This window comes from Purpureocillium lilacinum (assembly GCF_023168085.1).
Source record: "Purpureocillium lilacinum CBS 284.36 DNA, scaffold_5, whole genome shotgun sequence".
NCBI classification, from domain to species: domain Eukaryota; kingdom Fungi; phylum Ascomycota; class Sordariomycetes; order Hypocreales; family Ophiocordycipitaceae; genus Purpureocillium; species Purpureocillium lilacinum.
The window spans coordinates 3,666,047-3,678,285 of NW_027072115.1; the positions used below are offsets into that span (position 1 = coordinate 3,666,047).

General features: G+C 60.8%; 5 protein-coding genes across 5 annotated transcripts; 2 read left to right on the top strand and 3 right to left on the bottom strand.

Moving 5' to 3' along the window:
- Positions 1–790: 790 nt before the first annotated feature.
- Positions 791–2,074, bottom strand: PLICBS_007705 (GTPase-activating protein S13; the record flags this gene model as incomplete). Its single annotated transcript, XM_018321170.2, has 4 exons — positions 791–1,589; positions 1,669–1,784; positions 1,922–1,963; positions 2,072–2,074. The coding sequence occupies 4 exons, from the start codon at positions 2,072–2,074 to the stop codon at positions 791–793; spliced, it is 960 nt and encodes a 319-aa protein (XP_018181067.1).
- Positions 2,075–3,509: 1,435 nt separating this feature from the next.
- PLICBS_007706 (uncharacterized protein) lies at positions 3,510–4,729 on the top strand (the record flags this gene model as incomplete). Its single annotated transcript, XM_018321171.1, has 2 exons — positions 3,510–3,629; positions 3,716–4,729. The coding sequence occupies 2 exons, from the start codon at positions 3,510–3,512 to the stop codon at positions 4,727–4,729; spliced, it is 1,134 nt and encodes a 377-aa protein (XP_018181068.1).
- Positions 4,730–5,943: 1,214 nt separating this feature from the next.
- On the bottom strand, positions 5,944–6,909 carry PLICBS_007707 (uncharacterized protein; the record flags this gene model as incomplete). Its single annotated transcript, XM_065601232.1, has 1 exon — positions 5,944–6,909. The coding sequence occupies one exon, from the start codon at positions 6,907–6,909 to the stop codon at positions 5,944–5,946; it is 966 nt and encodes a 321-aa protein (XP_065457304.1).
- Positions 6,910–6,975: 66 nt separating this feature from the next.
- PLICBS_007708 (uncharacterized protein) lies at positions 6,976–8,073 on the bottom strand (the record flags this gene model as incomplete). The annotated part of the gene is made up of 1 exon (XM_018321172.2): positions 6,976–8,073. One exon carries the CDS (start codon positions 8,071–8,073, stop codon positions 6,976–6,978), a length of 1,098 nt encoding a protein of 365 aa, XP_018181069.2.
- Positions 8,074–10,434: 2,361 nt separating this feature from the next.
- On the top strand, positions 10,435–11,094 carry PLICBS_007709 (uncharacterized protein; the record flags this gene model as incomplete). Its single annotated transcript, XM_018321173.2, has 1 exon — positions 10,435–11,094. One exon carries the CDS (start codon positions 10,435–10,437, stop codon positions 11,092–11,094), a length of 660 nt encoding a protein of 219 aa, XP_018181070.2.
- Positions 11,095–12,239: the final 1,145 nt, after the last annotated feature.

A 12,239-nucleotide genomic window follows, 5' to 3' on the forward strand; every position in this document is an offset into this window, starting at 1 on the left:
GATTCACCTGAGATATCGCCGTGTGTCACGCGCGCCGCTGCCATCCTCGACGAATCTGCTAGCCATGGTTCCTACAGCTGGGCGGCCTCTTCCTTTGTATGCGGTGTGTACCTTCAACTACCAGAAGCTCTGGCACGCATATCTCCAAAGTCAAGTCGTTGGGCACGTACAGCTGGTCCAGGGAGCAGGTTGATGTAAGTACCTCGGCCGCTTATCCGAACCGGCCGCGTGAAAATGGCAGGCCCATGCCTTTTGCACCAAGAAATGGTTCAACGCCGCGTCGCGCCCAGAAAAAGTGTCATTTTTGATAACTCTCCAGATGTTGGGCTCTGGCTTGTGCGGCTAGATCCTAGCAGACAGACGCTCGCCGCTCGCCGTGGAACTCCCGTCGGGACTACCGAGCTCCGTTTCTCGAAGCAAAACGCAGTGGGAGCGGACTTGGGCTGCATCTGGAAGATTGGTTGGCATAAGCAACAGCCCTCGTTGGGCATGGAAAACGAAAACAAAGAGAAATACGCTTTTTACATGTTCATTACTCTTCAGGAGTGTCTAGCTGCTTGTGTCCCCCTCCGGATTGCATTCGTACGGCTGGCACACATGAGCGGTGCCCTGAGTGATGCTGCCAGGCCAAGGGCCAACGTGGCCACGAGAAGTCCTTTCTCCCCGGCCTCCCTTTTGCCTCGAAACGCCTCGCAACCAAGCCGGCCATTGAGCCGCGGGCTATTCGCTGCTACTTCGGCTCTTTCTAGTCCATGGTCCACATGTTCCTCTCCAACCCCAATGGCACGCTTCATTCCTCGATGGACTTGACGCACTCCCACTCGCCGCGGAGGTTCTCCTTCCACAGCGTGACCTTGTTGTCGGCGCCGCTGACGGCCAGGACGTTGCCGCTGAGGGACCAGCTGACGCGCCAGACGGCGGCCTCGAAGTTGAGGACCTTGCAGTCCCACTGGCCGGCGGAGGCGGCATCCGAGGTCCAGATGCGGACCGTCTTGTCCTGGGAGGCGGAGGCGATGTACGACTTCTGCAGGACGGTGGGGGACCAGGCGACGTCGCGGACCCAGTCTGCGTGGCCGGCGAGGGGCTCGCGCTCCTGCTTATACGACTGGGAGGCCGGGTCGAAGGCCCAGATCTTGAGGAGGTTGTCGGAGCCGCCGGTGACGAAGCGGCGGTTGCCGACGGCGCCGGGGCCGGGGGCGCTGCTGACGATGCTGCCGGGAGAGGTGGCGGGGGCCCACGAGACCGAGTTGACGCCGAGGCCGTGCGCGGCAAAGGTGGTGTGGTCGACGGCGTTGTCCTTGAACTCGAGGACGCTGACGCTGCCGTCGGACGAGGCGCACGCGAGGAGGCAGCCGGCCTCGTGCGGGGACCAGGCCACGATGTTGACCGACGCCTTGTGCAGCGGGAAGTCGTAGATGCGCTGCCACTGGCCGGGGGCGCCGCCCCCGACGCCGCCCTGGGGACCGCTGACGCTGCCGCCGCCGGCCTGCTCCTTCCAGATGAAGACCTTGCCGTCGTAGCCCGCCGAGGCGAGGATGTTGCCGTACTTGGGGTGCGCCCAGGCGACGCACCAGACGGCGCCTTCGTGTCTGCAGAAAAGCCGGGCGTTGTCAGCGTCGGGCCGAACGACAATTCGAGCGTGGGGAAGAGAGGAGAGGGCAGCCTCACCCCTTGAGTGTTTCTATCAGCCGCTGCGTCTCGCCCTCGATTTCGAAGATCTTGATGGTGCGGTCGCTCGAGCAGGTGGCGAGTTTCCGGCCATAGTAGTCAAGGACTGCATCGTGCTGTTTGACGTCCAAGTCAGCGAGCTGTGTGTCTCTGCAACACTCCCATTGACCGCGACAAAAGGGGGGGATTCCGCGCCGCCGGAGGACTGTCTGGAGGAGCTATCGACGGGGGAGACGGGAGGCGCAAAACGTACAATCATGTCATCGTGACCCGAGTTCGTAATGACCTGCGTCGCCTGGTGTCATCATGTTAGCCGTTGCTCGTCGCTGCGGCGCGCGACGGCGCAAAGGGGAGGGAGGGGTGGTGGTGGGCCAGCTTCTGCTTCGTGAGCTTGGGGCCGTACCATCTTGGGAGAGGATCGGTGCGCCAAGACCGACGCTTTGCAGGCTGTGTGTGAAGATAGACGGAGGGTGATTTGCGATCGGGAGGGAGGGAGAAAAGGACGAGGAGAGGACGGTATATGGTGAGCTTGTGGAGGAGCTGGCAGCTGTCGTGCTGGACGTGTACACTGTCTGCAGTGACCAGATGCCCCGTATGGCTTGGTGACAGCTGGCGGCGGTTGAGCTGCACGTGACGTCGCGCCCCGCGACCCCACCACCGGCACCCAGACCTCGAACCAGACCACCGTCCACCCAGGTGAGGGCGCGTCTATGGTCGTGGTGGGGTTATCAAGTTGACACCGAGAATTGATTGCGCTCGGTAGGCTGGGGCGCTGACTGATACCAAGGGGCAGTTTTTGGTTGATCATATTTGTCGCCAGAACAGCCATACAAAACTACGACAAGAGGATACAGACAAGAGATTGTCTGTTTGTCAAGCTTACGGAAGGACAAAGCGCCGCGACGCCCCTGGCTGTTGCAGGCCAGGTAAACAGCGACCACATCTCCATGGCCTGTACTCCGTAGCCAAGGTAAACGTGCAAGTGATGAATAAACAACGTGGCCACATTCCGTGGAGTGCACGAAGCATTGACGAGCACTCATACAGGGTAGGGCCACCTGCCGCTCGCATGGTCAGTCCGAGGCAGATTGCAGTCACCTGACCTATCAAGAGGAACGGCTTGAGTGCGCGAAGCTAGAGACGCGAGGTCATAAAAAAAAACGGCAATATTCGTCGGCTTCTCGGGTATGTAGCAGTTTGATGTCTGTTGGTGATGCCTTGCCTCGCGCCGGGTGCTGGGGGATGCCAAGTTACCAACAGTGGTCAGCCGTCGCGACCCACCAATGACTGCCCGTGGCTGCCGGGCGCCACAGGGGCGGGAAATCTGGGGTTCCCATTCCCAGCCAGCGCTGGCTGGGACTGGACTGGACCCCCGTTAATGGGATTGGACTACGGAAAACAGGGGCCTTAGTAACGCCCCCTTGCCTCCGAGCCTCGGGAGTCGGGACGGCCGAATGGGGGGGAGGAGCGTCGTCACAGGCCCGGCTCGCCGCCCATGAATAAGGTATCATCCGCCTGCACCGTCCAGACTCCAGACGACAACCTCTCCTCCTCCTCCACACCTCGACTCGTGATATTTGCTCTTCCCCGGACACCGCAGAGCCTTTCTATCCCTCCACACTTGACCACTTGTCTGCCTCGCCCGCGCATCTTTTCTTCGCCCGGCTTTTGACAGCTGGACCCGGCGTCCCACTTGCGCCGAGGCTATTCCCAGCGGCTTGTGCCCCCTCCGCGCATTTGCCGCTCTCGCCCAGCTATCCTCGACGGCCGCCTTTCGCACATCGCCACACGCCGCACTTCACTCGGCCTGCGCAGCACGAGCGGCGACGACAGCAGCGACCATGGCGGAGGCTTCGTGCAGCGGGCCCTCGCCTTTCAAGCGGCTCGTCGACCACCAGTCGCGCGACGTCAGCCACCACCAGGACCGGCTCGTCGACCGCGCCGGCGTCAACGGCCATGCCGTACGTGCCTCTTGCCCTTCCGTCCCGGCCCTCCTCGCCGTCCTTGCGGGAATACCGAAGCTGACATGTTCGTGTGTGCGCTGTAGTCCTTCCGATCTAGCCCTCAACACCCCGCGCAACAGGGCCACGACTCGTTCGGCGCGTTCCTCAACGGCGGGCCCTCCGCACCCCCCGCCGGCGCCATGATCCCCGGCATGCCTCACTCCCCGGCCGGCCGCCTCAACGCCCACGCCGCCGCCCTGCAGCAGCCCATGCCGCAGCACATGCAGCACGAGTTCGCACAGCAACAGCATCAGGCGCGCGCGTCTCCCGCGCCCGACCTGACGAGCTGGGCCGCCGACTTTTCTCGCTTCACGGCCGGTAACAACCAGCAGCAGCACCAGCAACCGCAGATGCGTGGTGGCGCCGCGCCGATGCAGATGCAGATGGCGCAGCCCAACTTCCAAGGAGCCTTCGGACAGGCCTTTTCGCCCATGTTTGGCCAGCAGGGGCCGCAGTTCATGCAGCCCGGTGCTGCTGCGGCGGCGGCGGCGCCGGTGGCGGAATCCGATTTCGATCAGGAGATGGCAAGGTGGATGGCTAGCAACGGCGGGGGGAACATGACGGATGTGGATGCCGCGATGGAGCAGATGGCGCGTGAGCTGGAGCTCAACGAGGCGGCGCTCCCGCAGACGTCGTCGGAAGCTACCGAGGCGGTCGCGAGCCAGCAGCAGACGTCCACCATGACCGACCTCGAGACCCCCGAGCTAGGCAACCTTTCCCTCAACGACCACACCACCACCATCAACGCCGAAACCATCGCCCCAACTGTCGAAGACACGCTTCTCGACCAGCCGCAGCAACACCAACCGCCAGAAGACGCCGCCAAGGGCAAGTCGGCCGTCTCCGAGGCCGCGGAGCGACTCCTCGAGTCCGTCCAGCACGAGGCCGGCGAGAAGTGGCAGAACTCGGTCTTCCTCTCCCTCATGCGCGACTTCCGCGACGGGCGCAAGGACATTGTCGACAATGAGATTCGGCAGATGGAGGGAGAGGGCGACGGCAGCGGCGGCGGCGGCGGCGACGATGCCCAACAGCAGCAGCAGCAGCAGAGCGCAACCTGACTCCTCAACGGAATCAAGGAGGCGAACCAGCCAGCGCAAGCTCAAGCTCAAGCTCAAACACAAAGATATCACACGGGCCGGCACGCCGGACCGCAGCACGTCGTGCCGCAAGACGACTGCCCCGTCAGGCGGGCCCGCGTCGTCCAGCCGTTCCGGTCCTGCGTGAGGCACCTCGGCGAGACGACGTTTTACTGAAAAGGACGCGACTGTGCCACCACCTGCTGCGTGTCAACGTCACCCCGGGATATCAAGGTTGCCCCGCCAGCTCTACTCACGCAAGCGCGGCCTGTGCTTGAAGATGGAGAGGGTCGCCTTTTGGGCCTGAAAATCACGTGTCACGAATACTAGACGACTTTGTGTGTTTGGATATCTCGAATGTTGTATATAGGTGTTGGGATGAGTTTTGGAGACATCATCATCAGTGGCTGAGAGTGAAAAGCATCTCTGTAGCAAGCCATAATGAACATCAGCATCACAACCACGCTCTGCGCGCCGAGTCAAGAGTATTGTCACAAGTATATTCTTTTCCACTATGCCCACGCCCAAGCCTAGCCAGTTGCCATCCCATGTTCCCCCTCCCTGCAGCCCATCTGTACCGGCCGCTCAGTCCCTTCAGATACTTCTTCATCACGTTCGTCCTCCACGGTCTCTTCCCCCAAGCCATCCATACCAAGGCAAGTGTTTTCGCCAAGTGACCAAAGCCGCCCGCCCTTCTACGCAAATAACATGGCGTAGAGTCGCCCAACCTCCCCCGCAAATGACCGCAACGCAAAAATTCCACCCGCACGATGATTGATTATGCCACATCGTCTCGTTGCCGCAAGAAACAAGATGAGTGGCAGATAAACCCAGATCCCAGCCCAATATGCACGCGCTCGTTCGTGTGCGTGTGCGTGTGAGAATCCACTGAGAGAAAGTAGAGGGGCAATATGTCCCGTGACAACCGCGGCAAAAAACTCCAGGCCAAAAAGAAATCCGTTCCACCTGCTGCGAGTTGAAAACCTCCAAATGCAAGGCGCTACATACGCCGTCTGTGTGCTCAATGTGCAAGAGGGAGCCGGCCCAACCGGCTGCATGATTCGTTACAAAGAAAGGTGAATACAATGTTGTAATAAAGCAACGCTTGTGTTGGCACGGATCAGACATCCGATGCAATTGGCAACGTGACGAGGTGGTGCATTTTGTCACCAATGGCGTCACGGTATGCTGTGCGTTCAGGTAGACCACCACAGGCAGCCGCAGTCGGTGAGCTCCAGAGCCTCTCTTGACAAGAAGCTCGTGGGGAAACGCTTGTCTCGCTGGCCGTAACGGTCGTGCTCCATGAGCGTTTCATCCAGACCTCTGCGGCGCTCCGCGATAGTCACTTCTATCGGTTTGCCATCGGAGCCGAAAAGTGGCTGCACTCCATGGCCATTGTCGGTGACTTGAACCTGTCTACAGACAGCCGTCGAGTTTGGTTGCTTGTATCGACGTTCCAGAAATTTGACGACCTTGGGGTAGGCGGGAATGTGATCAGGAGCCGCATCTCCGGTCGGGGTAGCATTGTCGACGGAGGCTGTCGTGGTCGCCGACGGTTTCCCTTTTGTGGAGGAGCTGGCGTTTTGAGACGGGTAGACAAATATCTCGAGCGACGTGTTTGGCCACGTGCAGATCCACGGCTTGTCGCCCTCCTTGGCACCGACATTCTTCTTCTTAAACCTGGTCGGGTCGATGCCTGCCATGGGCGTGTCAAAATAATGCCAATTTCGTTTGCTCTTCTGACCGGGGAAGGCCTCTTCCGAGACGATGACTGTCTTGTTGTAGGTGAGGCTGAGCCACCACGCTGGACCGCGGCCCCTCTCGAAGTTGTCCTCGACAAGCTGGAGAGATTGAGGATCCGGGACGTCCGGGGGCTGTGTCCCCCATATGAACTTGGCCGTCGATGGCTTAAAGGCAGTCAGAGTAAGCTCATAGTTGCAAGTCTGTGGAGCCTTTGGATCTTGTCGAATGTCCATAGAGTAGAATCGGAACGGCATGTCGCAACTCCATGCCTGTGCCTGCGTCGGTTCAACGAAACACGACTTGGGCGCCTGGCTGGTGTCGAGTGGTGGAAGGGAGAAGTATCCTGTGGCCAGGGGCGGTAGGCCGGTGGGTAGCGCGGTAAGCGGCCTGACGTCGGAGGGAGTGCCGGTTGGCTCCATGTCGGGTTGCCTGATAATTGACGTCTGTTAGCCAAGGCTCATCGAAACCTGTGACACGACAGCAACTTACTCGTCCCCTGGCGAGCCATTGTCACGGTTATGGCCAACGAGAACAGTCCCGATAACAGCGCCCATGACGATGCCCATGATGACGATGCTCACCAGCAGCAGGAAAATAGACCAGTACGGCACGATGCCCCAGAGCTTTCTCCTTGCTCTCCGCTGCCACTTGGTCATGGTCTTCTTTTCCGAGTACTCACGCGCTGCTGTGTTGACTTCGTGGTGACTCTCGCTCCGTGATACGGGACGTGAGGGCATTCCGAGGTCATCCTCCGTTGAGGAGAACTCGGGGTCGCGAGTTGCGATTCCAATTCCGCCAGCGCCGGGAATTGGCTGCACGGGAGACGGGGACAGATTGGCGACGGGCTCGGGAGACTTTCTGGCAAAAGAATCTTCCGCATATCTCGTGTAGGGCGGCAGTTCCTCCAAATGGCCCAGAGGCCCAATCAGATCACCAGCCTCTTCACCGTCAGGCCCAATCTGGCGGCGGTAGCTGGCACCCATGCCCGTGAAGCCGACCGGGATGTGGTTTGGGGGTGTCTGCTCCTCAGGCTCTTCGTTTGTCGTAGTATTCTGAGTGTAGAGGGCGTAAGGGTGCGTCGGGCCACGGGGTCCGTGGTATGATTGTCGATCGACGCGGGGGGCCGTAGCCGTCGATGCGTTGCTGAATGTCCTCTGCGGATACATCTCGTACGGGTGAGACGGCCCAGTTGGTCCTTCGTACGGAGTCTCTACATGCATGAGCGGCGTGCCAGTCGCCAGGCTGGGCAAGACCGGTCTGCCGTTCGAATGACGAGCAGAGCTTGAGCCATCGTTCCGTAGCGTCAGCGAGTCGTGGGCGCGTGGAGGCTTTGATGTGCTCGACGGGCGTTCCGGCTCATGATTGCCCTTTGTGGCCACGGGGGGCGGCGGCTGTGGTATTGTGGGATATGGCTGTGAAGCGGTCGGCCTGAAGGCAGCCTGTGCTGGCCGGAAGCCATCGGAGACGGCATGGGCGTCCAGATCGTAATCATCGTCGCTTCGGGCGCTTATGGACAGCCGACCGGACGTCCTCGTTGAGGACCTCCGATGGGAGCCCGAGCCATTACCGTTCGGGGGAGTCATGGCGGCGATTGCGTCGATGTCGAGGGTCGTCGTCGACGGTTGAGGAGCAGGCAGGCCTACTCAGGCCCACAGCGAAGGTTGAGCGGCCGCAGAGGCCGCAGACTTGAAGATTCTCGGCTGTTCCTTCGATCTGGCCTCGTTGGAGGCTGTTCTCCTCTCGGGATTATGTCGTCGGCACCGTAATTGTCGCTGGAAGTCTCGCGGATCGAGCGGTCACCGGGCGGAGAATAGGACACGGTCGGAAATGCGAGTCGGCGGCGGAGGACGCTGGGGAAAGAGCGAGTCGAAAACGAACGACGGCGGTGGTGTGCGGCACGAGGCAATGAGCGGGTCGACGTGAACGGCACGGTGGAGGGCGCCGGGCGAGATGATTGAGGCCGTGGTGATGTTGATGCAGGGGGGGATGGATTGAGAGTGAGAGGAGCCAGATCCTCCTCGAGGGGAGAAACGGTGGGTGGGTGGGCACTGCCAGGCGCAGGCTCGCTGGCTGGGCTGGCTACCTTACGGAGAGCGATGGAAGTACCTGTAGCGTGGGTGGTACTGGCACGGCGCACGGTCGACCCAGGGCGAGGAGCCGGCGAGAGAGGCCTCGACGTGAGTGGGTGGGAGGGCCCTGCGAGGGCGAGCGAAGTGGGCGAGCCACTCAGTCAGTTGGTGGGTTTCGGGAACCTTGTGCCTCGTACTGGGCATGCGGCGGGCCAAGCCCATCTCAGGCCCGGCACCATGGCTGCGAGGATGGGTGGGAGGATGGGCAGCCGGAGACGCCCCGCCATTGGCCCGTCCGGGCGTTACAGGTGGGCTCCCCTCCCCTGCGCTCCCTACCGGGCTCGCCTGAGGTGAGGTGGGGCGGGTCCCGTCGGGCCCCAGAGGCAAGTCAGGGCTGGGCTCTCACTCACTCGCAGGCGCGCTGCAGTGCGGCCGAGCGCTGGACGGAGCACAGCCAACAGGCCCTGCCAGGGCTGGATGCCTGGGCTGGGCTGCTGCTGCTGCAGGAGACGGACGACGGGGGATGGGACGGCACTGGACTGGCCAAGGGGGCTCGCGCGGTGGGGCCGTGGACGCAGAGCCTGCACCCACCCACGCCGGCGCTCCAGGAACCGCTAGCTGCTCACGTCGCGTGTTTCGACGCAGGTAACTCGCTCTGCCCGGCACACGCATCAAGGTACCCGGCCCCTTAGCAGGACCGGCTTGTGTCTCGGCTCCAGGGTCGTCTCCGTCCGAGAGGAGGAGGTGGTTTCCTCTGCAGGCTGGCGGGCAGGCACTGCCTCAGTCACCTCACCTTCCAGGGCAACGCACGGCACGAATCGACCAAGGTTCCCTCCTCCCATCCTCCCGGTCCGTGGCAGCAGAATAGTGCGAGAAGCGAGCCCGCGAACTCTGCCGCCCGAGCCGGGCAGGGCCTCGGGGGTTGAGTTGAGTTGGAGTCGAGTCCAAGACGCGTTGGGGCTGCGCCGCCCGTCACCACGATCGTGGCCCGGCCAAATCAGATTTTGGGGGATGCCCGGCGGCGCTTCGTATCTCGACGCGCATCCAAAGGCGCCGCCCAGCTGAAAGTCTCCTGACGATGGGGCGGTCGCGATGATGTCGTCGTCGTCGTCGTCGTCGGCGGCGGCGGCCCTGGGCCCCTCCCCCCGCCTTTTGGAACGAGCCCCCGAAGCACGGCGGGCGTTCCAGCCACGCCGTGTCAGTTTGTTGGTGCGAGTGATTGGAAATGGCGGGCACGGACCGCAGCGTGGGATGGGATGCCGTGGTTGACGAGCCACACAAATGCCGAACCCATCTGCTGAAATATTGCCTCTGCCGCTCCTCGTGCATGGCATCGCATCGCGAGCGACACGGCCGCTGACACGCATGCAGCTGAAGGTGACACCGCAGCCATCAGTCAGCCTCGACAGGCAAAGCAATCAAGCCTGCACGGTGAGTGAGCGAGCGGGCGCTGTGGACATCAAGAACAACCGTCTCATATAAACGGGGCTGCATCCCGCAGGTTAGAATTGCTGACGGCATTTCCCGTGGCCCAGGACATGGTCGCGAATCCACGCCGAGAACGGTTGGAGTCGTGCATATCGTCGCAGCCCACGCACGAGAATGATGGGAAAGCCATGGTTGCGCAAGCGGCAGTGTTGCTCGAGTTGGTGCCTCGAGTTGAACACTCGACTTCCCACGTCTTCATTCGTGCAACGTTGAACACGTCAAATGCCATTGGAGCCGGTTCGGAGCAGCAGAAGGACTGCTCTCCCGGTCTAGGACTCTGGCCAGTGACTCACCCCAATAACATCCCCCACGGAGAACTCCTTTCAGGAAGCTTCCCATGACCCCAGAATGGAGTAGACAGTCAACCCTTATCAGTAATGACGCAAGATGGAGATGCATTTGATGATACTGCAAACTCTCGTCTTCGTCGCGGCTTGGGGTGCTGTCGGCCACTACGTCGAGACCCGCGGCCCCATCGCATCCGTCCGGAGCATCACGCTACTCAACAGCCGATTCTACTCCCTAGCGTCCGCGGCCTTGCTCGCGCTGATACTACTCGCGCCTGCGTACCAGGACACGGCACGGCTGCTGTTTCACGCGTCCAAGTTCTACGAGTATATCGACGTCCTCGGGGTCCGGGCCGCGGGCGGCGAGATCGACCTCCACTTCGGCTTCCACCACTTGACGACGCCGTACCTGACGTACTTTCGCGTGCTTCACCACCACGAGGGCTGGCGGATCGTTGCGGGGCTGAATACGTTTCACCACGTGTTGATGTATGCTTACTTTGGCGGCGCAGCGGCCCTCCGCTCGGCGCTGCCAGTGACGGGGACGCTTCAGCTCGTGGCGGGCATCGCTGGGGAGGCTTGGATGTTGACGAGGAAGACGATGCACGACGAGGTGCCTCTGTGGCCGAATGCATTCACATTGGGCCTCCTCAGCACGTACCTGGTATTGTGGATCCGAGACATGAGGATGAGGAGCTTCTTCTCCAGTGACCCTTTGGCGCCCAAGAGTCACCCCGAAGCTGCCGCGAAGCAATCGTGAAGACACCCAATCATCTAAAGAGGATCACACCTTGCAGGGCAAAATGCAACAATTGGGCAGTTTCCGCAATGCACGCTTCCGACCTGGCTTGAGAGACCGTCCATCCGAGGTCTAGAATGGACTTGAGTGCTGCCCCAGCCGCATGCGTGAATAAATTTCGACTTGACAACCCCGGCGAGGCCGAAGAAGGGGCATATCTTATGTAAAGCGTTGGTATATGTTGGTACATACTGTAGCTAGCAAACTATCAAGGCAAACTTTGCCTTTGCTGAAAACTGACCAAGGCTTGACATGAGTGTATACAGTGGGCAGGCGGACGAGCGATCGCTGATATATGATGTGTAACAGAAACCGTCCCCATAAAGTATAGAGAAGCGACACACAATAGGCAAACGCATTCGCAGAAGGTGCAAACAGGTCTGATATTTGTCAGAGGAAAACAATTCTTTAAAACATCCGTCATTTTATGTCTGCCTGATAATAAGCCACCTGATATCCGCGCTGAAGCTGAATGGGGCTGGTTTGCTTCACTCTTGTCACAGATCAGCGACAATACCTTCCATCGCGGACACATATCGCCGTCCATAGAACCTCTTTGTGCCCAAACCGCAAAACAATGTCGCAGGCTCAATTGGCGCGCGCGATTCGAGAGCCCCCGGGCAGCATCAGTCGGCACGCAACAACGCACTCTGCATGTGAACGAAACGCCCAGCGGCTTTTCCCAACAACATGTCGCCTAACATTGGCCAGCAATTGGTACTGTGCAGTACTTCGTACGAAGGAAAGTACGTATGACACTTGTATGAGCGCCCGCTACGGCGCAAGTCAGCCCATGGGCGCCTCCGTGGGAGACGTGGCCAGGCGTTTCAGGTTCTTTCAACGCAACGCGCAGACGCGCAGCGACGCCGAATCACCCACCTCATGGATGGACCGCCTGCCCGTGCTGCCGCGACCCCCCCCCGGGCACGTCGGGTTGTGGGCGGGTGGGTGTTGTGGACCGTTGATAGTCACTGTGACTGGCGTCTCTGACCCCACGTGTGGCTGCGTCTCTGGCTGCTGCAGGTGTGCTATTGTTGGCGTTTGATGCTGATTGGAATGCGCGTCGGATGAAACAGATGCGAGGAAACTCTCTCTCCGGCTTCTGC